The 27,582-nt window shown below is 36.1% G+C and overlaps 1 protein-coding gene across 1 annotated transcript in view; it reads left to right on the forward strand.

Moving 5' to 3' along the window:
• The first annotated feature begins 11,469 nt into the window (after positions 1–11,469).
• LOC111152332 (cysteine-rich secretory protein 2-like) overlaps positions 11,470–27,582 on the forward strand; it is a 36,763-nt gene continuing 20,650 nt past the window's right edge. Inside the window, exons 1-5 of the mRNA XM_022510829.1 lie at positions 11,470–11,540; positions 11,675–11,711; positions 18,781–18,851; positions 21,172–21,288; positions 22,053–22,140. Coding sequence (XP_022366537.1) covers positions 11,529–11,540; positions 11,675–11,711; positions 18,781–18,851; positions 21,172–21,288; positions 22,053–22,140 — 325 coding nt within the window. The 5' untranslated portion in view covers positions 11,470–11,528. The remainder of the gene's footprint in view (positions 11,541–11,674; positions 11,712–18,780; positions 18,852–21,171; positions 21,289–22,052; positions 22,141–27,582) is intronic.

Raw genomic sequence — 27,582 nt, forward strand, 5'->3', positions numbered from 1 at the left:
ATGGAGTTCTGTATCAGAATCCCTGCCTAGTGGGGAGTCTGCTTCTCCCTCTCCCTCTGCCTCTGTGCCCCCCCAATAAATAAATAAATCAGATGATAGTTAATGCCCTTTTTTAAAATGCCTTTTTAATCACTGAAATATGATTTTACTCAAGGTCTGATGTATTTCACAGTGAGACCTTATTATTTTGCAACTTATAATTGCAAAACAAATCCAGGATCAGTTAGATGCATTCTAACACTTCTGGTTTAAGGCTGGCTGCAACCTCAGAAGAAAAGTGCCAAGGGCCAAGCCATGTTCAACCAAGTGTCTAAAGATTAAAAATAAAGAAGAACTCTTCTTTCATTCAATTAATGATGGAAGGCCTGAAAAATTAATTACAGATAAAACTGTCACATATATTGTGCTTTTAGTGTTTTCTTAAGAGGAAGGAAAATCTTTATTAAACATATATAATTGTACTTATAACAATGATGACAATAATCATAAGAGTTTTCATGTCTTAAACTATGTTCTGAAAAAGATTTACATGTATAGACTAGTTTAATTCTCACAACCACTCCATGAAATATGTACATAATTAACCCCAGTTATAGGAAAAAAAAAACAACTAAAGCATGGAGTTAGCAGCTGGTGGTCGAACTGAGAAGAGGCTACACCAGAGTTGCATGGAACGAGGAACATTTGGTGTTCTGCAGCAGGAAAGGAATTTGAATATCCATCCATGAAAATGTGCAGCTGTAATAATTGCCATTCACCTAATGTTGCTGATATTTTACCTATACACAACTTAAGTCAGGGGACTCCAATATGTCACAGAAGACAAACCATTAAATTTGGAGATGAGAGTATGCTTCAACTTCCAACTTCTTCTATTTATTACTGTATGATCTTAAAACTTTATTTTACTTTTCTGAGCCTCCATTTTTTATGAAATAGAGAGAACAACACTTTTCCATCATGGAGGTTCAAAAATTCAGATGATGTATGTATGTAGGGTGCTTTGTGAACTGTTAAGTGCTAAACAAATGTGGAAAATCAATATGTATTTCTGACCTTCTCATCTCATCCACACATTTCCAGTACTTTCAACATCTTTTCATTTTCTCAAATATGACATTTTTAATACCAGATTTCACTAGTCACTCATCCAACAAATTTATATTCAGCCTGTATGTGCAGAAGAGTCTACAGGAGTCAGTAAAGGCCTTTCTAAAAAACTAATATTTGAGCTAAAAGCTGAAAGACATGAGGCAGCTAGTCATGAAGCTATGACTAGGGGGTAGGACCAGGCCAGAGCAATCCAGGCAAAGAGCCCAGAAAGCATAAAGTGTCTAGAGTGGAAATGAACTTTTATCCTGAAGTGTTAGGAAGTCTCATGTGGCTGGAGCATCATTGCGAGAGGGAGTGTGATTTTCATGGGAATCACATGTGCTATTAGTAGAAAAGAAGCCTTCTGAGTTCGGGGCTAATGGAGGGGAAGTCCAAAAAAAAAAAAAAATTGGATTAGGCAATAAAATGAAGAGGAGCAATGGGTAATTTAAAAGTTGTCTCAGAACTAATCTTGAGAAACATGGCTTGAAAAGTGTTCTACTCAATCTTTCCCTAGGCTTGGGGTGGGGATGGAGGTAGTATCCTTCAAGCAGTAAAAGCACATGGATAAATAACTAAGAAGAGCTGGAGACCCAAATCAAGGCAGAGAGAAATCTAGAATACAAGAGAACAGCATGTGGTAATTATATCTATAAACTTGTCCAGCAGGCAGAACAGAAGTGTCCTTACCCCAGGTAAGAAGGAAATTTGTCTAGGACAGTATCCCTTGAGTAAATAACATAATCTGAATCCACTCAAAGAGATTAGTATTAATTATTCATATGAGTAGACCTATAATTATAGTTTGTTTTCTAATCCTAGTCTAGGATCCCATTGGCCTAAAAACTTTTGCTTTTGCTTAAGATGAAATGAAACGAGCATAGGTCTTTACAATTTTGTATAACTAGGGAGAAAAAATAAAATTTTGGACTAAAATTTATTTAACCTGATCAAGAGTGGATTGCTTTCACTCTGAGTATTCTAGAGACAATTTCTAACCTCAGAAAGGTAGAAATAATAATATAGACAACTGCAATTATTCTATAAGCTTCATATTAAAAGCAGATGAGGTATTTTCCTGAATGAGAGAATCAGAAATTTGGTTTCGTACTCATAAGAACCGGGTTCTGCTGAGTCACAGGTGATCTTTAAACACCAGTGAACTATTAAAACTAGCATAGAAAGGTCACATGGCAAAGAGCAAGGAACTGTGCCAGAGGTAGCAAATCCACATAGGTCACTAAATGGATTTCTTTATTCCTTGGGCCTTAATTTAGAGGGATTAACATTTGACAAAGAACCATTTGCTTAAGGAACAATAAACCAGCAGGCCCAAGCAGCCATCAGTTGACCTTTGAGTGAACGTAATGAACTCAGAGAGTTCATTATGAGTGCACAGAAAGATTAGTTAATACTTAACACGGATTTGCATCCTTCTGGGACACAGATGATGACATTGTATGGTCTTGGAACAAAGCCCCAGGGAAGAACAAACTTTCAATTGTTACAAATCCAAGTCTATTGTGAGGAGATAAAGCTTTTGGATTTACTGGTTCAAGTAGTATGGCTCTAAACTCCTCAAACTGATGTACAATGTTTTGAGATAATTCTCTTCCTTCTCTGCCATTTGCTTACTAACCCAGTGTTGCCATTCTCCACTCACTTATATCCTCATTTCTCTTCCTGTGCTTTGCTTTTGTTGGTGGCCTCATTGGGAACATGAATCACCTTCATCGCCAACCTTCCATATCCCTTACTCTTTCAAAGTTCAGCTCAAAATGCATCACATTCATGAAAACCTCACTGACAAATCTTAACCAACTTTTTTAAAAAAATTGTGTATTCTTTCCAACAAACATTCTTTATTTATTAATTCTTTATTTTTTTGTCAATATATGGTGACATATACTACATGCAGTAAAAGAGCTAAGAACTAGGGACAAATATATTTGAAAATCCAAGGGTCAAGATTATTACTGTTTAGAAAGGAAATGAACATTTATATAAAAAGCCACATTTAAAAAATTATTGAGTTAGAAATATGTACAAAATAAGATGGGAGCATAGGAAACATATTGAAATATGCCTATAGGACCTACTGAAGACCATCACACACACAAAAATTTAAGCTAGGATACAAACAATAAGTAAGAGTTTGGGAAGAATGTAAGTAGGGAAGGAGAATGGTCCACAAAGCAGGTACACAAGCATGAAGACATGGGAGAAGATGTGGCTTTTCAGAGCAGTGAAACAGACTGGGAGAAGTTGGACCCTCGAGCACATGAGGTATGAAGGAGCCAAATCATGAAGAACTGTATATCATGAAAAGATTGTTCTAAGTGTATCACACAGACACTGACCCATTAGAGCTCTTTGAGGCCATAACAGGGGAGCTGAGTCCAAGAGGACATTGCCATGCCATGCCAGGCCTAGCCTTGTTTATCACCAGATTGTGGGAATGTCCACATGGGCTTGGAAGGCAGATGTTAAGAAAGTTCTGCAGTGGAGCAAGGAGCACTTGAAAGGGTAAGAGGAGTGGCAATTTGCTAACTGGTATTTCAAGTTTTCGTTTACAATGGCTAAATAAGTGTTCCATTTAACACTGTATAATTTCTTGTTCATGTCAATATTATTATGACATGTATTTTATTTTTTAGTCTGTTTATTATTATAGTTTAAATCGTATAGAAACATAAACAAATTCCAAGCATGATAATAAAATGATCATTTATGCATCATTATTGTGACATCAGATGGGAAGACAGAATGGAAGAAAGACAAACATGGAGAGCAAGAGCAGTTATAAGGCCAACACCATGATCTAGAAGCTAAATGAAGGCTTGATCTAGAAGCTAAATGAGGGCTTGATCTAGAACAGTGGTACTGGGAATGCAGTTGATGAGCTGGGAGTAGCAATAACTTGGAGGGAAAATCTGCTGTTCTAACTCGTTATGGGTCAGCATAATATGGAGCTAAGAGTCTATGATACATTTCAAAATTTTTAGTCTGTCCTGGATTTTATATTCAAAACATGTGCCTTAGTATTCAGCTCTTACTAGAACAATAATACTAAGAAGTCCCTGATATACATGATATACATACTTGATGTACATAGCTTGCCCTGAACAATAATTTTTAATATTGTCCTCTTTTAGCTTCAAAGTATCATAAATTATATGGCCATCCTAACCAGCTTTAGAAAACTTTTCAAGTGACTCCCTGTATGTATCACCTTTGAAAGAGTTCCTAAAATGTAAGAATCACTTAGGAAGTTTATTAAAAATGCTGAAATATGAACTCCTCTTCCAGAGATTCTGATTCTGTATGTTGAGGATGAAATAAAGTAAAACAAAACATACAACAGTACACAAATGTATAAGCTTTTTTAAAAAAAAAAATCAGTGTCCTTGTTAATTGTGATTCTATCATTAGGAATACTGGATGAATATGTCCAAATGGATTGTCTACTATCTTTTCTCTTTCACCCCACAGAAGATGGAATAATTTATACCTACAATAGGTGCTCACTACATCATATATTGCTTTTATTGCTTAGGTATTTGTGCATGTATTGAACAAAATAACCAAGAATTAAAGTGTCTCTGGGGAAATAATTATGACCTGACCATTTGTGTCATGCCACATAGAAAGCTTCAAGGACATTGTAATTATTCTCTTCTTGCAGCTTGGGAAGTTAAGTGAGGACAACAGAAAGAATGACAAGATGGAGTGGGGGGAACTCAAGGAGATGAAGAGATTTAGTGGGTAATGTGTGAATTGCAGACAATTCCACATGCATTTTTTTTTTTAGCTGACTTATAGAAACTGGCTAAAAAACAAAATCCTTCTTGAGAACTTGAAATTACTTTTGTATAATTGTCATGGTAATCTACATGGCTATGACTGTTCATTAAACTGCCCCACTACCTGTGGTGACTGGTACCATTGGAAAGAACGCAAGATGTCAGGTCACCTGAGCACATTCTGAACATGACCGCTCTTCCTCAGGAAATGTAATGAAGTGACATGTGTCAGAGTCAAAGGACCCAGGCAGGGAAAAAGCAGAATGTGGACTGTCCTTGACTGAAATGATGGAGGAGGCTCTAATGGCACCAAGGCAGTGTCAGAGTTTTCAGAAACATTCCAGAGGACCCTGGGAACTATTACTTACTGCAGTGGAAAACCCTCTATCCTAACCAAGCTCTCTGCTTTGAATGACTTGGATTTAACGACATTTAAGAAGGACAGGATGAGCATAAATGTGGTGTTTTTCAGGCAGAAGTAGCTAAAAGAGCAAACTGTCATGTCAGGATTATACACATTTTAATATGTACAAAAAGAATGACCTGTAGACAAAAGATTACTGTCTATAGGGGTGCCTTTCACCTTCGAGGGAAAAAATTAATTATCTGTAATTTTAATCTGATGGACTAGCTTCTTATTGTGTAACACTGCCCAGTGATATCTACCTTTTCTAATCTGAAATTATAGTTTTATGAAATACCTACTTTCACACATCTTTTTTCTTAGTGTAATAACCTGAGAGATTAGGAATACTATTCATAGTACAATTCATAGATAAGTGACTTAATAGTCAAAAAAAAAAAAAAAAAAAGCATGGTTTTAAATCCAAACATTTTGACCCAATCACCCCTCAGTGCATCTTTGTCATCCATGCTCCACTACTCTGTCCCCAATGGATGATGAACAGTTGTGCTCTCTTTTAAGGGACTTTCAAACATAAAGGATGTCAAGCATCTATAAGTTAATATATTAGATACTATAGAGGCCCATTTAGCTTTTCTAAGCACTTCTGAAATCTCAAAATACAAAAAGCTTACCATGAAATTAGTAATGTATAATCACGAAAGTCTTTTTAAATTGTTTGACTGCTATGACCTATGAATTTTTATGAAAAGAAGTATGTGGGGAGCCTGGGTGGCTCAGTGGGTTAAAGCCTCTGCCTTCGGCTCAGGTCATGATCCCAGGGTCCTGGGATCGGGCCCCACGTCCGGCTCTCTGCTCGGCCGGAAGCCTGCTTCCTCCTCTCTCTCTGCCTGCCTCTCTGCCTACTTGTGATCTCTATCTGTCAAATGAATAAATAAAATCTAAAAAAAAAAAAAAAAAAAAGAAGTATGCACTCAGCAATGGGAAGCCCATATATGCTAATGAAGAGGATAGAGGATGAACAAGCTATTTTCCTTTCCCCCCTCACTCTCTTAGTCTTCCTGTACACCAGAAAAACCTTCCCTGGTGTTTAGGTTGTTTATTTATCTTTCTCAACATCTTCTAAGACAAAGGAAAGAGTCACAAAGGAAATAATCACAGATGATTATTTGCAACATGTCTTTATTTATGAAATAATGCTAATTTTAAAATGCACCTATGTCTATGGCCCTCAGTTTCTTAGCAAGGACACAGAGATGATCATTCATTTTCTTAATGGTCTCTAATAGAATTGGGCCGTAAACACTTGAACTTCTTACTAAATTATACTGATTCTTTCCTATGACATCTAAAAGAAGAAATTGTTCTTATAAATACCCCTGCATTAACTGTTCAACCAAATGAAATGCATTTATGGAAATATTTTATGTGTTCAATAAATATTTTATGGGGTCAGCAAATATCACACTTGAGAGAAGATAATAAAAATGTTTATTTGTTAAGTATTACATGTCAGGGATTGTCTTAAAAGTTTTATGTACAATAATTTTTTTAATCATCAAAGCAGCCTATCATATGAAAATCTACATTTTACAGAAGAGAAAAACTGAGGCTTGGAGAAGATTTTTTTTTTTTTTTTTTAAAGATTTTAATTATTTATTTGACAAACGTAGATCACAAGTAGGTAGAGAGGCAGGCAGAGAGAGAGATGGGGAAGCAGGCTCCCCGCTGAGCAGAGAGCCTGCCGCGGGGCTCAATCTCAGGACCCTGAGATCATGACCCAAGCCAAAGGCAGAGGCTTTAACCTACTGAGCCACCCAGGTGCCCCTGGAGAAGATTTCTTAAAGATGACAGTTTCCAAAGATTCTGCTTTTAGTCAGTAAGCTATAGGTAGTTGTTTACTGGGAAGTGAAAGTCATAGAGAGTTGGGCCAGGAGAGGTCAGCTTTCAGGTAGGAATCCTATTCATCTTTCCAGTGATTAGTTAGTTTCTGTGATCAGCATAGAAATGACAATACAGTTGTCATTGTGACTAAGATGAAAGGAGGGCTGGTCAGGGATGGAGGGAACCTCTGCTTTATTTATTTCATGTTACAGCCAATCCAGTTAGAGTATACTGAGTAAAACCCAAGAATAGAAGATTAATTTTAAGGAGTAAGAAATGCAGTTTTCTCTAAACAAGATGTAGTGTTTAATAGCAATGGTCACTAAAATACTCTATTGCAAGTTCCAGCAGAATCATTGGAATGGATTTGAAATATAGAAACAGGAGCAAATGACTTCCTCTTTTAACATAAAGTTTGTATATGCAAATAAGAACAAGATGAAAGGTACTCACTGATAAAGTTGGACCAACAATGACAATGGTGGATGTCAGTATAGAAAAAGACAAACTAATCATGGCAGATGAGGGAACAAAGGTGGTTGCAAACAAACATTTTGGAAGAATAAGGTAAAACTGCCAATCCAATATAGAAAATGGGTGCACAGATGTTTCCAAGGTGATTTTATCCAAGTGGCTGATCCAGCTATGCTCTCATCTCACCTCACATTTATGTAAAAATAAAATACATTTTAGGAACTAACTGGATACATGGCAGCTGGTTAGCAGGGTTTGATTATTATTTTATTTTATTTTATTTTATGGTGCAATCTATCTTGAGTTCTAAGTTTTCTTATAAAGAACATCTAGAGTAATATTCAATTATGTAACTTAATTATGAACTGTAATTAAATGTTATATCTGTTGAGCAGGAACTAGTCAGTTCCAGTACATTTTAACCACATAACTCATAAAGCTAGCATACACATGAATATGAACAGAAATTACTGAATTACTCACCACATTGTGTAATCTACATACTAACATGAGCACTCAGAAATGCCTGTCAGTGCTACGAATGTGTTATGTGATTTAGTAATTCATATTCCCTCATTTATAAAACTCAGTATTTGGAATCATGAAATTTTGGAGGTAGAGAGAGCTGGAAATTATTAGTCTAACTCTCTTCATTTTTGAGATATAGAAGTAAGTCTGGAACAGTTAAGTAAAACCCTCCACAGATGAACAGAAACAAATGATGATAATTTAGTATGTAATGTAGATCATTGTTATATACTGAATTTTATACAAACAAAGTAAAAATTTAATATCATAAGAACTTGGAACTTAAAAATACTAATGAGTTTTGGTGTCTTTTATCATTATGTTATGAAAGACCCTATGTACTTCCATTTACAAAGAAAAAAGACCAAAATATTCTCCAAAATAAGGTACAAGAGATTACTACTTATTTTAGATATCTATAGTTCACAAATGTAAGCTTAGCTTTACTCTTACAGAAGTAATCTTGAAAACTCTAAAGCTGTACAGAGAATACTTTGGTTAAGAATTGTCAAAGTATTTCATCATGGTTTTTAGTTGCATTTCCCTGATGGCTGGTTATGTTGAACATTTTTTCATGTGTCTGTGAGCCATTCGTATGTCTTGTTTGGAGAATATCTGTATTGATTGCCAAAAATGTAGATAGATTCTAAGAGTAAAAGGGCTCTAAAGAATAACACAATAGTTAAATTTGAAATGACAATTGTGTTTAAAGTCACGTACACAATTTGAACAGTCTTGTGGAAAACACCTTGTACACAGAAAGTGTGTCTTTCCCATCAGAAGGAGGATTCCACGGGCACGGACCTCTCTGGGTTTAACCACAGCAACAGGTGTGCTGACAGGAATAATTGATTTCCCATTGGTTTGTGAGCTTCCTCTTTCCCCTCCTAGGCTGGTTGGTCACGTGTGGACTTGGACCCTCTTACCTGGCCCAGGTCTGGCCAGAAGCAGCATGAACAAGGAATTTTTCAATTCATTCTCTTCGGAAATTAGAGAACATCACCTTCAAAAGGACCCTACTGTTGGCAGCAGGATTCCAGTGGCCTCAATTAGTCACAGAGTTGCCTCTGTTAAAACCTCTGGTTACTGTGGGAAGGGGACCTAACTGATAAGTGTAGATAGAACTCAGGAAGCTATCAGGAAAGAATGCCATCCCGGTCCCACGCACTCTACCATGTGACCTTGGACAAGTCCTATAACTCCATGTGCCTTTGTTTCTCATCTGTAAAATGAAGTAACAGAAGCAGTCACCACATGTGGTTGTTAAGAGGGCTTCCTGAGTCATTCCACATACAAATTTATGACTATCACCAAAGTTCTAGGAACCTTTTAAACACGGAGAGAGCAGTTTCAAAATTTGTATTCCAAATGTTTCTATAGAAAAGGGGCAATCCTATGAAGCCTACAAAACACCACTCTCCCCAAACAAACAGAGCCACGTGGACAGTTTCTACTCTACCTGAATCTTACATTAAAGAAGGATCCACTTTTGGAGAAAGGAAAGCTATGAAAAAGTTTAGATGATAGATTCCCAAGGCCCAGGTTATGACCTAACAACCCTGGAAGAGAAGGAAACATGGTCAATGATCTGCTTCAACCACGTGTCACCTTGAACCAATCCCTTGTTTTAACATTCCAGAAACTCTCAACCTTTTGGTACCTGAACTTAAATGCATACAACTTACTTATAGTACAGAGGTTATAACAAGCTTTACAAGTACAGTGAACATATTGTGATTATTTATCTCAAATTACTTGGTGAGTCTTGAGAGTGAACAAATCCTAGGCCCAAACAGCCAACTTCTCCACTGGTCCCATTAACTACACATAATACCTGAAGCTACCAGCTCCCCATCAGGAATGCAGCAGAAAGGAAGGATTTTCCCAAAAACCATATTCCTAAACAGTGCTGAACCACTGGGCAGGTGTGGTCCAAGCAGTGAGGAACACTGTGTACATACCTGGTCCAGAAGTCCTGACTTACTTACTGACCATCTGAACCATTGCTCAAGACACGCTGGCTGATATTCCTTCTGCTGGGTGCCTTATATCACCACATGCTTTATCAGGACTCCTAATATTATCTGCTAAGAAGAAATCCAGAACCTGAAAATCAGAAAATCAAGAATGAGGTTTAAAAAATGTTTTGGAGCCAAACCCTCCTAAGGAGATGTAAAGAAGTGGGAACACCCACACAGTATCTACATGTAACACACATAGTAACAACTAAATTCGTTTTTTGAAAACAGCAAGTCTATCCAGTTAGAATCAGAATGCATTGCATTGTCTATTTTAAAGGACTTAAAATTTTCACAGGAAGGAGATAAAATCTTTCTGCCTTAAAATTATCCAAGTCAGAAAAGTACAAACTCGGTATGAAAAGTTAGGTTAATGTTCTCATAACTTCATGTTGCAGGACCAAGCCTGAAAGGATGCCAAAGTAGGTGCAATTTGCTTTAGAACACAGTAAAATGAGGTCATGTGTGTGCCTCAGTCAGTTAAGCATCTGCCTTTGGCCCAGGTCATGATCCCAGGGTCCTGGTATCCAGCCCCGCATCCGGCTCTGTGCTTGTTTGAGAACCTGTGTCTCTCTTTCCTCCTGGGTTATGCTCGTTCACTCTCTCTCTCTCTCACACTGTCTAACTCTGTCTCTCTTTTGCAAATAAATAAATTAAAATCTTAAAAAAAAAAAAAGAAAAAGAAAGAAAGGAACACAGTAAAACAGGCCTGTGTGAGATGCACCCTCCACCCCTGCCTGCATTCCTTAAATCAAGGTTTCTAGGTTATTCTTTCCATTAGAAAATGGACCAAATTGCAATATAAACAAATACATTTAGAAGTCTAAAAATAAGTACAGTAAATTCAACATTAATTTTAGATACCCTGTACAAATCAAGTCCTGTTACAATAAAGAATGACCACATAGCATGCACACTGAACCAAAGCTAGTTTTACTTGCAGAAATGCATGCATACAAACAAGTGTCTACATTTAGTTTCTGTGAGATTTCCCACAGTACTGGTCATGTCAGAGCTCCCAGTAAGTAAATGTGTCAATTTATGGACTCATTCTGCATCCTGGGAAATATCCAGAAGAAAGGCATTTGCTTTAAATGAGGAAACATCTTTCCCAGCTCCACAGGAGGAAAAGCTCTGCACACAGTCTTCTACCTGCCTTCCTCTGGATGCAGGAAACATTAAATATGCTCCACCCAAGGTCTGCAGAGAATTCAGTTCTAGGAACCAAAAGAGTACTTGAGAATAAATGCACAGCAAAGGGGACATCTAAGGACATCACTTGAGTTGAAGAAAAGCCATTAAAAAAAAAAAAAGGCATGTGGAGAATCACAAGATATTGCCAAAACTGCAGTTAGTCAATCAGCAATGAGACTATTGGTATGACAAATCCTGTTTCAGACCTGTTGACTTAGATTTACTTGCACAACCATAATTGGCCAAAAACAGGAAATAAGGGTAATATATATATACTGCTCTGACCTTCTATCTCTCCACCTTCCTTCTTCCTACAGATAAAGCCGATGCTTCACCCAGCTCTGAGAATCAACAGTAAGTAATGTATTTTTTAAGGTGAACATTTTATTGTGCAAATATTATTTATGCTTTTTTGGTGGTAAATGATATATCGTATAAGAATCTATGATTTTCAAAACTCTGTTAATAACCTTTACTGAAAGTAATGAACTTAACTTTTATACTCTTTTTTAAGCTCAGAAAGTAACATGTAGCTCTACTATTCAAAACACACTTTTAGCTAATTTAATATCTAAATTAAATTTCACTTTTCATTGTAAAATAAGTATATAATTTCCATATCTATGACTTTTGCAAACAATTATACTAGAACTGCCTTTAATAGAAAAATGAAAAACTAAGGATATATGTGTCACGTATTTCCATTTTAATAATTTTACTAATATTCACATATATAGATATATGTAGATACAGACATTATTAAAATAAGGAGCAGAAGCTATTGCTAATAATTTTCAATCTATCAAAACAAAATGATAGCACAGACCTAGAGATAAAAAAAAATTCCATTAGCAATTATCAGCATAATAAAATTTCCCTCATGAAATTCACTCAAACCAAAAATAAGACAGAAGACTTAGAAGTTTTCTGATCAAAAGTTAATCTACACAAGCAGCTACATTTATATGAAGATTTGAATATAATTATCTACTGAGGATATTTTATATAAGGAAGCAATTGCCACAAAGAACTTTTTTTTTTGGCTAATAAGAAGTGATAACTAGTGACAACATACAAGGAGTTATTTACCCTGCAGAGGGAGGATTTGACTTTCAAAATATTTTATTAATGTTCTTCTTTATGGCTAACTGCCATCCAGGGAGCTTAGGGAGGATTTTACTGTGCCAGAGAAGATCTGGTGTTGTGTGTTTTGCCAGTTAAAACCAAAGCCTACATTTGCTTGAATGATTCACCCTCTGGAGGATCATCAAAGGAAATTAAAGCAATGACAAGTTGCAAAGCTAGGAACTACTCCATAATGTCGGGTAGGAAGGTCAGTTCGTGCGCCTGAACTGAGGTCAGATTTGTAAACGGAAGAAGTAAATTAGGAGGAAGAGTGTCAGACCTCAAGATCTAAATTAGATAGTGCTAATAATTCTAATAATGCCATTTGGTAATTTCAAGTAAGGAGCAGAAAATCATATGTAGAAATGAAAAAAAAAAAACTTGCTTTTGGGAACTGTCAAGGTGGCTACTATTATTTAGGTATCTTTACAGATGTCCTAGGTGGTGACGTCTAGAAGTTTGGCAAACTCTGTATAGTGTCATCGGCCGCTTCCTGTAGTATAGAAAAGTGGTTGAGATGAAAGAAAGTGACCAGAAGGAAGATTAATATGACATATAAGGTTGAAAAGACTGTATCAAATACTTTTCTGTGCTGATTGATACATAGATGTCTGACTACCCATAATGCACACATTATACACATTGTGTTGATGCTTTTATTTTTCAAAGATTTTATTAATTAATTAAATAATTTATTTATTGAGAAAGAGGGAGAGAGAGTGGGAGGAGGGGGTGAGGGAGAGGGAGAGACTCTCAAGCAGACTCTGGGCTGAGCCCAGAGCTGATGGGGGTGGGGGAATGGGCTGGATCCTACTACCCTGAGGTCATGACCCCAGCCAAATTCAAGTGTAGGACAGTTAATTGACTGAGCCACCCAGGTGTTCCTGTGCTGATGTCTTTAATGGTATTTTTTCTGGTCTAATTGTCTGAAACATTTCCATCCCCTCCTTTCAGGAACTAGGGCTTTAAAGCCAAACTGTCTGGGTTTATCCCTGGGTTCTTCTGCATGCAACCACATGACATTGCATTATTAAAAATCTGATATTGGGACTGCAGATCTGTAAACTGGGGTATTGAGTAATATTATGTACTCTCTAGATTGTTAGGAGTTTTAATGAGCCCGTAAAAGTGACACAGTGCTTCACACAAAACCCAGAATCACCATATGAATGCATTATTGTATGGCTCACTTAAGGGCAAAGGAATATGGCCCTGAAAATTTGCATATAAAGCATTTTATCTATTTATGAATTTAATTCCTCTCCTTCTACATTCACCTTTATTGGTAATGCTTAAGAAGGTTCTGGCTTTAATTTTCTCCGCTTAACAAGGTAATTTTCCCAGAACCATATGCTAGACAATCTGTTCTTCCTCTAATGTTTTTTTATGCTACCTTGTTTGGTCTATGTCTTAAATTTTCTATTTACCTTCATTGGACCATTTTTTCCATTTCTAATATAATATTCAAATTTTGTGAATACATGTTTGAAGCCTATTTTAATAACTAATATGAAAAGATACCCAAATTAATCCTTCTTATAAAAAGTATATTAGTTATTCATGGGCCAATCAGAATTTTTGTTGGGATTATAAAGATTTTTTATATTAATTTAATTAGGATTGATATCTGTATTATATTAACACATACTATTTAAAAACATGAAAATCTCTCAATTTATGCAGATTTACTCTTATGCCCCTTTCTGGGGTTTTAAAATTGTTTCCCGAAAAGATTTTTTATTCCTGGTTATTTCATAAAATACAGTTTTTGTGCTGTATTTTGTGAGTTGTATGTTTTCTTTTTAATTTTATATTCTACTTGAGTGTTGTTAATATATGACAATGGTATTTTTATTGGTTGATATTACATCTTGCAAACTTTTGATTATGATGTATTCTCTAGGTAAGTGGCCATATCATTTTTTTTTAAGATTTTATTTATTTATTTGACAGACAGAAATCACAAGTGGACAGAGAGGCAGACAGAGAGAGAGAGGAGGACGCAGGCTTCCTGCTGAGCAGAGAGCCCGATGCGGGGCTCCATCCCAGGACCCTGAGATCATGACCTGAGCTGAAGGCAGAGGCTTTAACCCACTGAGCCACCCAGGCGCCCCGGCCATATCATTTTTAAATAATACTAATATTAGCTCTTCCTTTACAAGACTTACAAGTGTGTGGGGTTTTTTGTACCGCTTTGATCAGGACCTCTCCAATATGATGTTAAACAGTACTAGTGACATTGCTCACTCTTTTTTTGGTCTCAATATTAAATGAATTCACCTAAGAGTTTCTCCAATAACTGTATTTGCTAGAGATATCTGGTTATATTTCCATTATCAAATTAATAATCTCTACCTTCCTTCTTCTTATTTTTAACTATAATAGGAGTTAAATTTCACAACATATTTTGTCGCATGATTTTTATTTAGTACACTAATGTGATGAATTGGACCAATACATTTTCTAATTTGAATTATTCTTTTTTAAATTTTTGTATTATTCTTACAGCTCTGATATAAAATTTATTTGATCATAAAAATCTTTGTTTCCATAAAACAGACTTCTCAGGCAAGGTATGCCTGTATAATTTTTGTAAATATACGTTTTATTAATTAGTAAGCATTGATATGGTGGCCCTAACATTAATGTAAAGAAGCAGCAATATGCTATAATTTAATTGTATATGTAAGTTTATGCTTCAGAAAGACACAATTTCCCCTGCTGTCTGTAATTAGCAGTGAACCATCAACACTTATAATTGTAAATCTTTGAAATGTCTTTGACTTTTCTCTAGTCACACTTATGAGTAATTAATGATCTCTTGAAAAAGAGAAAATTATCAATGGCAGAGCAGAAAAACTATATAAAAGAAGAGAGTTGGTGACATGCATGTAGCAAAATAACTCTTTTTAGGGAAATTATTTAGAAAGAATCAAAGTTTGTTCCTAAGGAAATAACAGAGGAGACATATAATAATACACATTTAGAAATTGTCTACATGTAAGTAAATGACAGGAAAAGGCAGTTACTTTCCTAATACATCCTAATGCTTTCTCTGTAACTCTACCAAATGGATGTGCAAATAAAACATATCCTATCTACACTTGTTATTTAGGGAGTCCCCTGAGGGAGAGACATGAGGTAGAACTAAATGCATTGCTCTTACAGCTGATAACAGGTTTTTATCATATTTACTGTATCTGAAATATTTACTTCCAGAGCCTTGCTTTATCCTGGGTCCTTCCCTGTCCTTCTCCAAAGTCCCAGAATGGATCAAGGCAAAAGAAGATAAAACTTTACATTTTACTTTTTCACAAATAGGAAAATCCAACAAGCTCACAGTGTGGGCACTAGAATGATGGCTCCCCTAATGATACGCCAAAATGGAGGATGGGCAGGAATCTTGTCGTATTCACTTGACCATGCTCAATAATATCAAGCATGCTATCATGGATAAAGTGTGGAAAACCCGATGGATGCCTATTAAAGGAAAGAACAGTACCTGACTGACACTGACTTGCAAAAAAGGGGAGGATCCTTTTTTCTCTTTTGCTCTCACGTTTTCTAGGAGGCCCACTTGAGGCCATGACAGAGGGATGTGCATGCCCAAGGAGACTAGTGTAGGACAGAGTCCCCTGGAGACTTTGCAAGCTCCTATCACTCCATCACTGAGCAAGTACAGAGTGAGATGTCTTTAGTCATAGCTACTCACAATGCAGTTCAGAAAAAAATCAAATGTAAAGAAATTGAGGGAAATAAGACCATGAACATGAATCAGAAAAATTGAATAAAATCAAAATTTACTGGGTGAGCTTTAAATGTTCCTACCCAGAGACAAGGTTAGTGTTTTGGGAGTTAGCTATGACTTTCTTTGGAGAGGGGACTCAGAAATGTTCACAGTCTTGAAGGATGTGGCTAAAATCCAGGTTAAGGATTAACATGATCAAAGGCATAGAGGGCATATGCTCAAAGGATAATGAGGTTATTAATGAGGAGCCCATCCTGACTAGAGTTATGGGGGAAAAAAAGATTATCTAATGAATAATGTACCAGGTTGTGTTCCCCAGATAACAAAATCTGAGACACAGGAAGTTGAAGAATATGGGATGAATTCCCTAGGAAGGATGGAAAGAGAACCAAGGTACTTTAAGGTGAGGTGAAGCTGTGGTATAGTCTTATGGGAGGCTTCAGTCAATCAGCTGAAGTGCTGAGAGATTTCTGCTGTCAACGCTTCCAGCTGAGGGCACAAGCATCCCAAATGGTAACACTAATGTTAATGCTAAGACAGTATGTCTTATGTATGTATATGGTGATTTTTAAAATATTTTCAAATTGCTCTAACATTACTTATCTCATTCTCAAGAACTGTATGAAGTGATCCTATGTCACCATAGTCTAACTTGATAAAGATTTTCAATTTCATATAGCTAGTTGAAGAGGAGCTGGGTAAAATAGAATTAATGACAACAATAAAAACGCAGGCTTCTTAACACCTATAATGCACTCTTCCCATTCTCACATACCAGATGCCAAGGTTAGGTGTTCAAGTTTGCTCAGTATGGAACCAAGTATTTCTGAGAAACAAAAATGCCTTCTGTGGACACTAGGTTTATGTATTTGTTTTATACAGAATTAAGTTAATTTTTCTCTCCATATTCTTTCATTTCTGTCTTCAGTTTTCATTTTATTCTCCCACCTCTTCCTCTGTTCTACCTAAAAATTACAGTATAACAAAATCAACTTTTTATTGTTATAAATGATATTATAATTATATAGAAGAGTTTAAATTTCCAAAGCATTGTAGAAATTCCTGCATAATTTGTATCCCTTATGGGACCCCTACAGGAATATGTTGCCAATTTTGTGATTTTCATTCCAATTGTTTCCCTTCCTATTCTAGTTATTAAATGGACAAAAATACCTCATTAAGATGCCAATAAAATTCTCCATTATATCAATAAGATTACATATATAATGGCTATCTTTTCAATATTTTCAACACAAAATGGATATTCTAAGAAAATATTATTTGAGCTAAGTTTTATGAGCTTTATTTTATATTTGAGGAATAACAGAAAAAGATTGACTTAATTGTTAATATTGTGTTTTTTTCTAATTTTTTCTAATTTCTAATTTTGTCAAATGTGTTTAGTAATCTACTAAATGTGTTTAATAAACCAGCTATTTAATAGCCATGAAAATATTTATAACAATGTAAGCCTTTTGTCAAGGCAGTACATTCATTAAATTCTTTCATTCTTACCTGGAATTCCATGCCCCAAAAAGTATAATACAATTTGGTGGGAACTGCATTTTGAGGTTAAGAGAAACTTGGGTTCTGTCCTAGCCATATGCTATCTAGCAATAATACCGTCAGGAGGTGACTTAATACCTCTGTGCCTCTGTTCTTCTCTTATACAATCACCATAATGCCTAAACTTTTGGCTACACCAGGTTGCAAAAAAGCAACTAATACGTATGACAAAATCAGAGGCACTTTTCCAAGAGTTGATCATCTTTTTGTATATCTCCCAACACATGAGGGTTGTCAGTATCACTATGCAATAAAATTTCTTTTGTTATCTTAAAACTCATGGCAGGAAAGAAATGGCAAGTGATCATTAGCGATTTGAAAAGATCTTAATGAAGGTATATTTATAAAGGATTAAGAAGGGTTTAAGGAAACCATTAAGACCTAATACAATAGTACCCCCGTATTACTAACAGTTGGGAGCTATTACTTCTGAGTGCGCAGTGTGAAGAAGCCATTCCTAGAACCAAGAGTAGCTACACAGACAAGAGTGTGGAACTAGGGTGAAATGGGCAGTATATACTTGACATTTATATGTGTACGTCGAAGGCTTCAATCAAGTACTTCCTTTTGTTCTTTAGGTCCCTATTGGAGGTTTGTTTCTGGGTGAATTCATTATCATTCAGTGGCATCATGTAACAAATCTCCTCTGGCGGGGCGCCTGGGTGGCTCAGTGGGTTAAGCCGCTGCCTTCGGCTCAGGTCATGATCTCAGGGTCTTGGGATCGAGTCCTGCATCGGGCTCTCTGCTCAGCAAGGAGCCTGCTTCCCTCTCTCTCTCTGCCTGCTTCTCTGTCTACTTGTGATTTCTCTCTGTCAAATAAATAAATAAATAAATAAATAAATCTCCTCTGGCTATATTACTAATGAATTTGGAACAACTGAAATCACTACCTTGTTTTGTTTTGGTTGCCCCCTGTATTCCTCAGAAGTTCATACACTAAACAATCCAATGCAGGTCTTTGTTTCCTTTGTTTTGTTTTCCCAGCGATGGTCTTATTCCTGGAGTTGCTGTTCCTGGCTGTTGTGCTGCTTCCATTCTTTCCTGTAAATGGACAGGTATGGTCAAGGTTGAAATATTTTTTTTAAAATAATTGAAGCAAACTATACATAGAAAGCTATTAGATCAATTTCCATAAGTGAAAAGGAGTAGAGAGTCTGGTACATGACAAAGTACTCACTGGTTGCTCAAGTACATAACACAATTAAGTCTAAAGCTGTGGTGACCAATCTTGTAGCCTCTAGCCACATGAGGGTGTTGAACACTGGAAATACAGATATTTTGGAACTGAGATCTGCATATATGCATTGCAGAATTCAAGACTTCATAAAGAAGGAAGGTAAGATATTTCATTAATAATTTTAATATTGATTGCATGATGAAAACATATTTTGAATCTATTAGGTAAATAAGTATATCATAAATATTAATTCAATCTGTTTATTTTTTTCTTTTTCAAAGTGGCCACTCAGAATTTAGAATTATGTTTGATGCTATCATTATATTTCTATCACCTTGTCTAGAGTTGTTTTCTGATTTCCTTTTATTTAACTCATTACAATGTGATCCTCATAGAAAATTAATAATATATTTCTATAATTTAAAATTAGAAAAACTCCTTCACATATATCACATTTATTTTATAGTCATTGTATAAGAATTATTATACCTATTTTTTAAATTAAAAAAATAAACTTTGCTAAGGGGATTAAGTATTTGGATTTTTTTCATGGTCTTATAATTAGTATATAAAGAATAAGATGATCTAATTATTTCTAATATGCTGCTTCACTTTAATAATCTTAAGAACAAGATTAACCTTTCTCTTAAATGTTTGGTGGGTAGGTGTCTATATAAAGTGTCTATCTTTTGATCAGAAAAACCCTGAATGTGAAGTTTGATCATTGCTGTCTGTTCCCTTATTCTTCCTTAACTCTGAGCTAACAAGAATAGCTAAGACTCCACAGATCAGACTTTAGACTAGGCCAATACTCAGGTGGTATTCAGAAATATAGTCATTATGTTATTATAATTAATTTTCAATCTGAAGACAATTTATGCATCACTTACATCTTCATTCAAAAAGTTTGCCACCTTCCCAATCTCTTTCCTAGAGATTTTTAAAAAAGATTTTATTTATTTATTTGACAGAGAGAGAGAGAGAGAGTACAAGCAGTGGGAGGGGTAGAGGGAGAGGGAGAAACTGAGCAGGAAGCTAACTTCAGGAGAGATCAATCCTAGGACCTTAGGATCATGACCTGAGCCAAAGGCAGACACTTAGACTGAGCCACACAGGTGCCCCCTAAAGATTTTTCTTCATGGTCCTTTCCAATCCCTTGTTATCTCTCTTGTCCATCTCCTGGTCTTCATTTATAAAATTATTTAAAATATAGATATATTTTTCTCTTTTGCACTGCCAAATATTTGCTAATCAGATTCTCTACATACCTTCTGCCCTGTATGTTTTTTTTTTTCTGCACCTTCTTTTTCTTCTTTTAAAGATTTTATTTATTTGTTTGACAGAGAGAGAGAGATCACAAGGAGGCAGAGAGGCAGTCAGAGAGGCGGGGGAAGCAGGCTCCCCACTGTGCAGAAAGCCCAATGTGGGGCTCAATCCCAGGACCCTGAGATCATGACCTGAGCCAAAGGCAGAGGCTTAACCCACTGAGCCACCCAGATGTCCCCAGCAGCTGATTTAATCGTTTATGCTGTTACTAAAAAAGGAACAGAGTCAGCAGTGGCCCATTAATTGGTGATTTTGTTCCTTCTAAATGACCTTGGAATTCTTTAATACTGCAAAATTACCTTTTGAGTGACCCCATGAAATCAGATCATAATAAAATAGATCCTTAAATCTACCATAATAGGAGGAATAATTTTATGATTACTAAATACACTTTGAACCTGAGCATCCCTTCCCTAAATACATTATTCCTCTAAATACAGATCATATCAGGTCAAAGTTTCCTTAACATCTAGGATGACTCTTGAGGTCTACTCTCATCCCATCTGCTGCAGCCTGTGAATTTGAATGAATATCTTAATGTTTGTGTGTTCCTTTATGATTATAAAATATTATCTCTCATATGGCTAGAAAAGATACAGTAAGAATCCCCTTGAAACTAGAAATTGGCATTGGTGGCCTCAGAGGAGATTTCAATTTGTCATGCCATGAACGCCATCTTCATTCTCAAAACTTCAAATGACTTCTTTCCTACTTGTCATAGCTTCGGTTCAGGTTCATTGGCAATGCTTAACAACTAATATTGACTTGAATGCTTTCTAAAATGATCTTGGCTCCCTCGAGTTCACTTATGCACTCTTAAATGCAATTTTAACAACTGTTAAAAAGATAACCTTAATTTTATCTCCCTCTAGGACCCATCCTTTAAAACTCTGTTAACCACTCAAAAGCGAGTCCAAGAAAAGATTGTAAATAAACACAATGAACTAAGGAAATCGGTCTCTCCACCTGCCAGCAATATGCTAAAGATGGTAAGAGGTAGTGATAAAGGCTAGTGGTGTGAATCAGCAGTGATTAGAGCAGGCAGGTGGTAACTGGCATCTCTTAAGAACTTTGTACTTACAAAGTTTTGCTTCCATTCTGCTATTTCATTCGAACTGTATTATGGGCAGGGCAAAAATTAATTTTTCTTTATAATGGTTAAGTAATTGTCAAGTTTAAAGGGCTATTAAGTCAGGAAGGCAAAATTAGAAGACAGATTTTCAGACATCAAATGTGAAGCCATTGCACTTTTTGTCACTATCTGTCCTATCTACTTTCTTTCAAAATCAGTGTCATTTGGAGTAAATAATAGTCCACTTTCCAAGACACAATCTATAAATGCTAGATGTCTCCCATTTGAATGCGGTGGGCTATAAGTGGAATTAGGAGTAATCTGGGTCAGTTTATTACTATTGAGATATAATTTAAAGACTTCACCTATTGGTGAGTATTTAGAACTATTACTAAAAATCCTAGGTGTGGCTCCTGTACTATCATAAATTGTCAGATATTGTATTAGATGTTTCTCTCAGTAGACACATCATTTATGAACTTCTCTTCATGTGGAAATGGGCATTGGAGCAGATAAACACACACATACCTCCCTAACAAAAAGATCTCATCATACCGATGGCAATTAATATAGCTATGGAAGTTTTAAAGTAGTGCAAATCAACCTACCAATCAGATTATAAAGCATATGTTTCATTGGAATTGAAGGTTTAGGTGTTTTTTTTTTTCTTTTGGCATTTAGGAATGGAGCACAGAAGCAGCAGCAAATGCCCAAAAGTGGGCAAACAAGTGCACTTTAGAACACAGTGTGCCAGAGGACCGAAAAACCAGTATGTAAATGAGTAAATATTTGTTGAATAAATGAACAAATAAAATAACATTGGAAAAATCAAATAGAATGGAACATTCTGGGATGTTGTAAGAAGATTTAGTAAATAAATGTTGCTTATACTGCTTGTTTTAAAATCGAACTATCTATAGAGGGAGGGAGAATTATAAGTATTTTAGGCTTCTTGACTGTTTACATTATGCAAATAATTTCTGAAGTAATACTTCATTTGTTCCTCTCAACGAGCTCATGAGTTAACGAGTCATGTAGCATCATTTCTCCAGCTTCAGAGCTTAGGGACATTGGAGAAAAGACCAAGGAGCACATCCTGAAGTCGTGTCATGTACTGGAATGTTAACCAGGCTTATTGATTTCTTTTTTTAAATCTTTTATTTAAATGCAATTTAATTAACATATACTGTATTATTAATTTCAGAGGTAGAATTCAGTGATTCATCGGTTGCATACAAACCCAGTGCTCATTATATCAGGTGCCCTCCTTAATGCCCATCACCCAGTTACCCCAACCCCCCACCACCTCTCTGCCAGCAATCCTGAGTTTGTTTCCTATAGTCAAGAGTCTCTTATGGTTTGCCACCCTCTCTGTTTTCACCTTATTTTATTTTTCCTTCCCTTTACCTATGTTTGCCTATTTTGTTTCTTAAATTCCACATATGAGTGTTTGAATGAGTGAATGAAATGAAAAGAATGAAATCTTGGTGTTTACAATGATGTGGATGGAACTAGAGGGTATTGTGCTAGGTGAAATAACTCAGTCAGAGAAAGACAGGCTTATTGATTTCTAACCCACTGCCCTTTTGCAAATTGATCTGCTTGGTGTTTAAATATCTCCTTATTTTGTATTCATAAATATACTGAATTATGAGACTAGTTCCTGAATTCTGTTGTAAAAATACTTAAACTTTTAATATCATCATGAATATTTTGTGTATGTTCATTCAGTTTTTACTCTTTGCTAATAGTCAAGTAGTTTGCATAGACTGTGTACCAAGAATATTTTATATTCTCTTTAAGCATCATCTAGACATTATATTTCAAGCCACCAAAATGTAAATATTAAGTGAGAGCTGAAAAGAGGCAAATATTTCTGAGCTGCAAGATATTTCATTATTTTTTATTACTTTTATTGTAGCAACAATGTTTTTTTTTTTAATTCTATTATAGTGAGAATACTTAACATGAGACCTACACTTTTGACCAATTTTTAAAAATACTATATGGAACAATGTTGTACAACAGATACCTAGAACTTATTTACCTTGCTTACCTGAAATGCATTGATTAGTAAGTCCGATTTCTCCTTTCCCTCATCCTCAGCCACCACCATTGAACTCTGATTCTGTGAATTTGACTCTTAGATATTTCATATAAATGGACTCGTGCAGTAATCTCTCTGGTGACTGGTATATTTCCCTTAGCATCATGTCCTCAAATTTCAGCCATGTTATCACATGTTGCAAATCTTCCTCCTTTCTTTTAAAGATGAATGATATTCCATTTTGTGTGTGTGTGTGTGTGTGTGTGTGTGTGTGCATGTGTGATCGTGTCATCCATTCACTTGTCCATGGACATTTAGGTTGTTCCCAAATGTTGCCTATTTTGACTACTGCTGCAGTGAACGTGAGGGTGTCAATATCTCTTTAAGATGCTGATTTCAATTCTTTTGGATAAATATTCAGAAGTGGTATTGCTGGATCATTTTGTAGTTCTACTTTTAATTTTTTGAGGAAACTCCATACTGTTTTCCACAGTAGATACACTTATTTTTTCATTCTCACCAACAGTGTACATGATTCTGATTTCTCTACATCCTCATCATCACACTTGTCTCTTTTTTCTTTTTTTCATAATAGAAATCACAATAGGTGTAAGGTGATATCTCATTGTGACTTTGATGTACATTTCTCTGATGATTAATAATGTTGAGCACCTTTTCAAATACCTGTTGGTTATCTGTATGTCTTCTTTGGAAAAATACCTGTTCATGTCTTCTGCTCAAAAAATAGGCAGAAGATTTGAACAGGCATTTTTCCAAAGACCTACAGGTGGCCAGCCGTGACATGAAAAGACGCTCAACATCACTCATCATGGAAATGCAGTCAAAACCACAGTGAGGTGTATCATCTCACACCTACCAGAATGGCTAAAATAAAAAACACAATAAACAACTGTTGGAGAGGATGTGGGAAAAAATTAACCCTCATGCACCATTCATGGGAGTGCAAACTGATGCCACCACTCTGGAAGAAAGTATGGAGGTTCTTCAAAAAGTTAAAAATAGTACTATCTTGCAATCCAGTAATTGTGCTACTGGGTATCAGTATCAGAATATCAAAATATCAAAAACACTAATTCAAAGGGAATACATGCACCCCTATGTTTATAGCAGCATTATTTTATAATAGCCAAATTATGGAAGCAACCCAAGTGTCCATTGATAGGACAGAATGAATAAATATGTATATATACACATGCAAACATATGATACAGTATTATTCAGCCATAAAAAAAAGAAATTTTGCCATTTGGAACAACATGGATGGAGCTAGAGAGTATAATGCTAAGCAAAATCAGTCAGAGAGAGACAAATACTATATGATTTCACTCATATTTGGAATTTAAGGAACAAAATAAATAAGCAAAGGAAAAGAAGAGAGACAAATCAAGAAAATGGCTCAACTATAAGAGAACAAACTGATGGCTACCAGAGGGGAAGTGGGTGGGAAGATGAGTGAAATAGGTGATGGGGATTAAGGAGTGCATTTGTGATGAGCACAGAGTGATGTAGAAAATTGTTGAATCACTATAGTGTACACCTGAAATTAATATAACACTGTATGTTAACTACATTGGAAATAATAAAATTAAATAATAAAAATAAATAAAAGTAAAATGCTAAATAAAAAGTAGAAAAAAGAAACAAAAAACTGCCCATTTTAAAATGGGGTTAATTTTTGCTATTGGGTTGTATGAGTTCTTTTTGTACTTTGAAAATTAACTCCTTATCAATTATATGCTATGTAAATGTTTTCACCCATTCCATAGGTTACCTTTTCATTTTCTTGATTTTTTCTTTTGTTGTGCAGAAACTGTTTAGTTTTATTCAGTCCCACTTATTTATTTTTGCTCTCGTTGCTTGTACGTTTAGTGTCCTATCCAGGAAAGAATTGCTAAGAACAATGTCAAAGAGGTTTTTCCCTATATTTTCTTCGAGGAGGTTGACAGTTTCAAGTCCTACGTTTAAATCTTTAACCTGTTTTGAGTTAATTTTTGTGAGTTCTATAAAATAGAGGTCCAAATTTACTCTTCTGCATGCATCTGTCCAATTTTCTCATCACCTCTTATTGAAGAAAGTATTTTTTGCCCATTGAGAAGAACCATTGTTGTTAAAATGTCCATGTTACCCAAGGCCATTTATGTACCTGTTGTTCAAGTTGTACATATTCCTTGAAGAAATATATATTCAAGTTCATTGTGATCAGAAAAGATCTGTAGTCAGTTCCTCAGGCAGCCCCCCGAAAAAGATTGATCTTCAGGCATTTCATTCAACTCTTTTCCTATTCAGGAAGAGGCTGAAAATTGTTGTTGTTGTTGTTTTTTTATCTGCTCATTCTGTGCTGAACTGGGAAGGGAAACTGAGGCAACTGTGAACCCAAATCTCTATCTCTTCTCATTTGCCCCAGGAAGCTAGATTATGCTAGATCTTATTAGCATTCTCAGAGAGGCAAGGACAGTTTTTGGCAGTCTTTGGGGTAGCCTCTGGAAAATTTGTGGCATTGAATGCATAGACCAAATCTGCCCCACTCTAGGGAGAAACAGGCAGCAGTGGTGTTAGTTGGCTTGTTCTATACTGAACTGGAGAGAAGAGCTATGGCATCTACAATCCAAACTACCATCTCTGCTCTCCCTCAGGGAGCAACACTGTGCAAAAAACTTCAGAGCTCCAAGACTGGCAAGACAGATGTCAGTTCTTTGGGCAGCATTAGAGAAATTAGAGGACTGGACCCACCAATCAACTCTTTGCTTCCCCAGGAGGAAGCTGAGAATGAAGATTATTCATTTGCTTGCTCTGTGCTGAGCCAAGGGGAGGAGATATGGTACCTACCAGCTCAAGCCATCATCTCCATTTTCTCCAGGTAGGGTAGCCTGTGCCTGACTGTCAGAGCTCTAAAACCATCAAGACAGAAGCAAGCCATCTGGGGAGTTTCCTTAGGGAAAGTTGGGATGTTGGACACTGGAATCAACTCCTTCCTTCCCCCTGGGAGAAGTTGGGAGCTAGGCGACCTCTTCCTGATCATAAGGAGGCACTGTTCTGAGGGTAGGCATTCTATCAAAGGGTGTCTCAGTTTCCCTACAGATTTCAGTGAGTCTGCATTCATATTCTCCCATGGTCTAGGAGTCTTTCAGTTAGTTTTCCCACAAAGGGCAATTTATTTGGAAATTGTTACTGGATCAGTGTGTTAGGGAAATGAGAGTCCAGGGGTCCCTACTCCCCCATCTTGCTGATGTCACCTACAGGGCTCTTCTTGGCTAATTCTCTGAGGAAGATTTGGCCTTATGACATTCTGATTTAGTGAGTAAGAGAGACTCCAAAAGCTTTGAAATCTGCCATCCCTCCTGATGTCAGTTGCCTGTTAATTGGGGCTCTTATAGACTGCCTATAGAACCCTTTTTGGAAGGTCACACAAAAATCCTAATTATAAACATTTAGACAAAGTCCAATATGTGAAAAATCTCTGATGGCGGTGGACAAGAGGTGGAGAAAAAGAATGAAAGTTGGTCACTGCTTTTTGAGAATTTACAGTACAAAGCTGAGAGCATAGGCATCATTACAATGTGGAGAAGTAGCCTTCTTTTTTTAAAATAATATTTTTGAGTAATAAGATTTTTAATAATATTTTTTATTTTTGAATAATAAGGTCTTTGTAACCTATGCAAACTTTTGCATGTTGATGCCTGTCTCTGCATCCTAGACCAATCTTTTTTTTTTTCTTTTTTTTTTTTTTTTTTTTTTTAAGATTGATTTATTTTAGGGACACCTGGGTAGCTCATTTGGTTAAGGGTCTGCCTTCGGCTCAGGTCATGATCCCAGGGTCCTGGGATCAAATCTGGCATCAGGCTCCCTGCTCAACAGGCAGCTTACTACTCCCTCTGTCTGCAGTTCCCCCTGCTTGTGCTCCCACTCTCTCTCACAAATAAATAAATAAAATCTTTTTAAAAAGATTTATTTAGGAGGGGAGGAGTCAAGATGGCAGAGAAGTAGCAGGCTGAGACTACTTCAGGTAGCGGGAGATCAGCTAGATAGCTTATCTAAAGATTGCAAACACCTACAAATCCAACGGGAGATCGAAGAGAAGAAGAACTGCAACTCTAGAAACAGAAAATCAACCACTTTCTGAAAGGTAGGACGGGCGGAGAAGTG

The sequence above is a fragment of the Enhydra lutris genome, unplaced genomic scaffold (assembly GCF_002288905.1).
Source record: "Enhydra lutris kenyoni isolate GAN:26980312 unplaced genomic scaffold, ASM228890v2 scaffoldscaffold28, whole genome shotgun sequence".
Classification (NCBI taxonomy): Eukaryota; Metazoa; Chordata; class Mammalia; order Carnivora; family Mustelidae; genus Enhydra; species Enhydra lutris.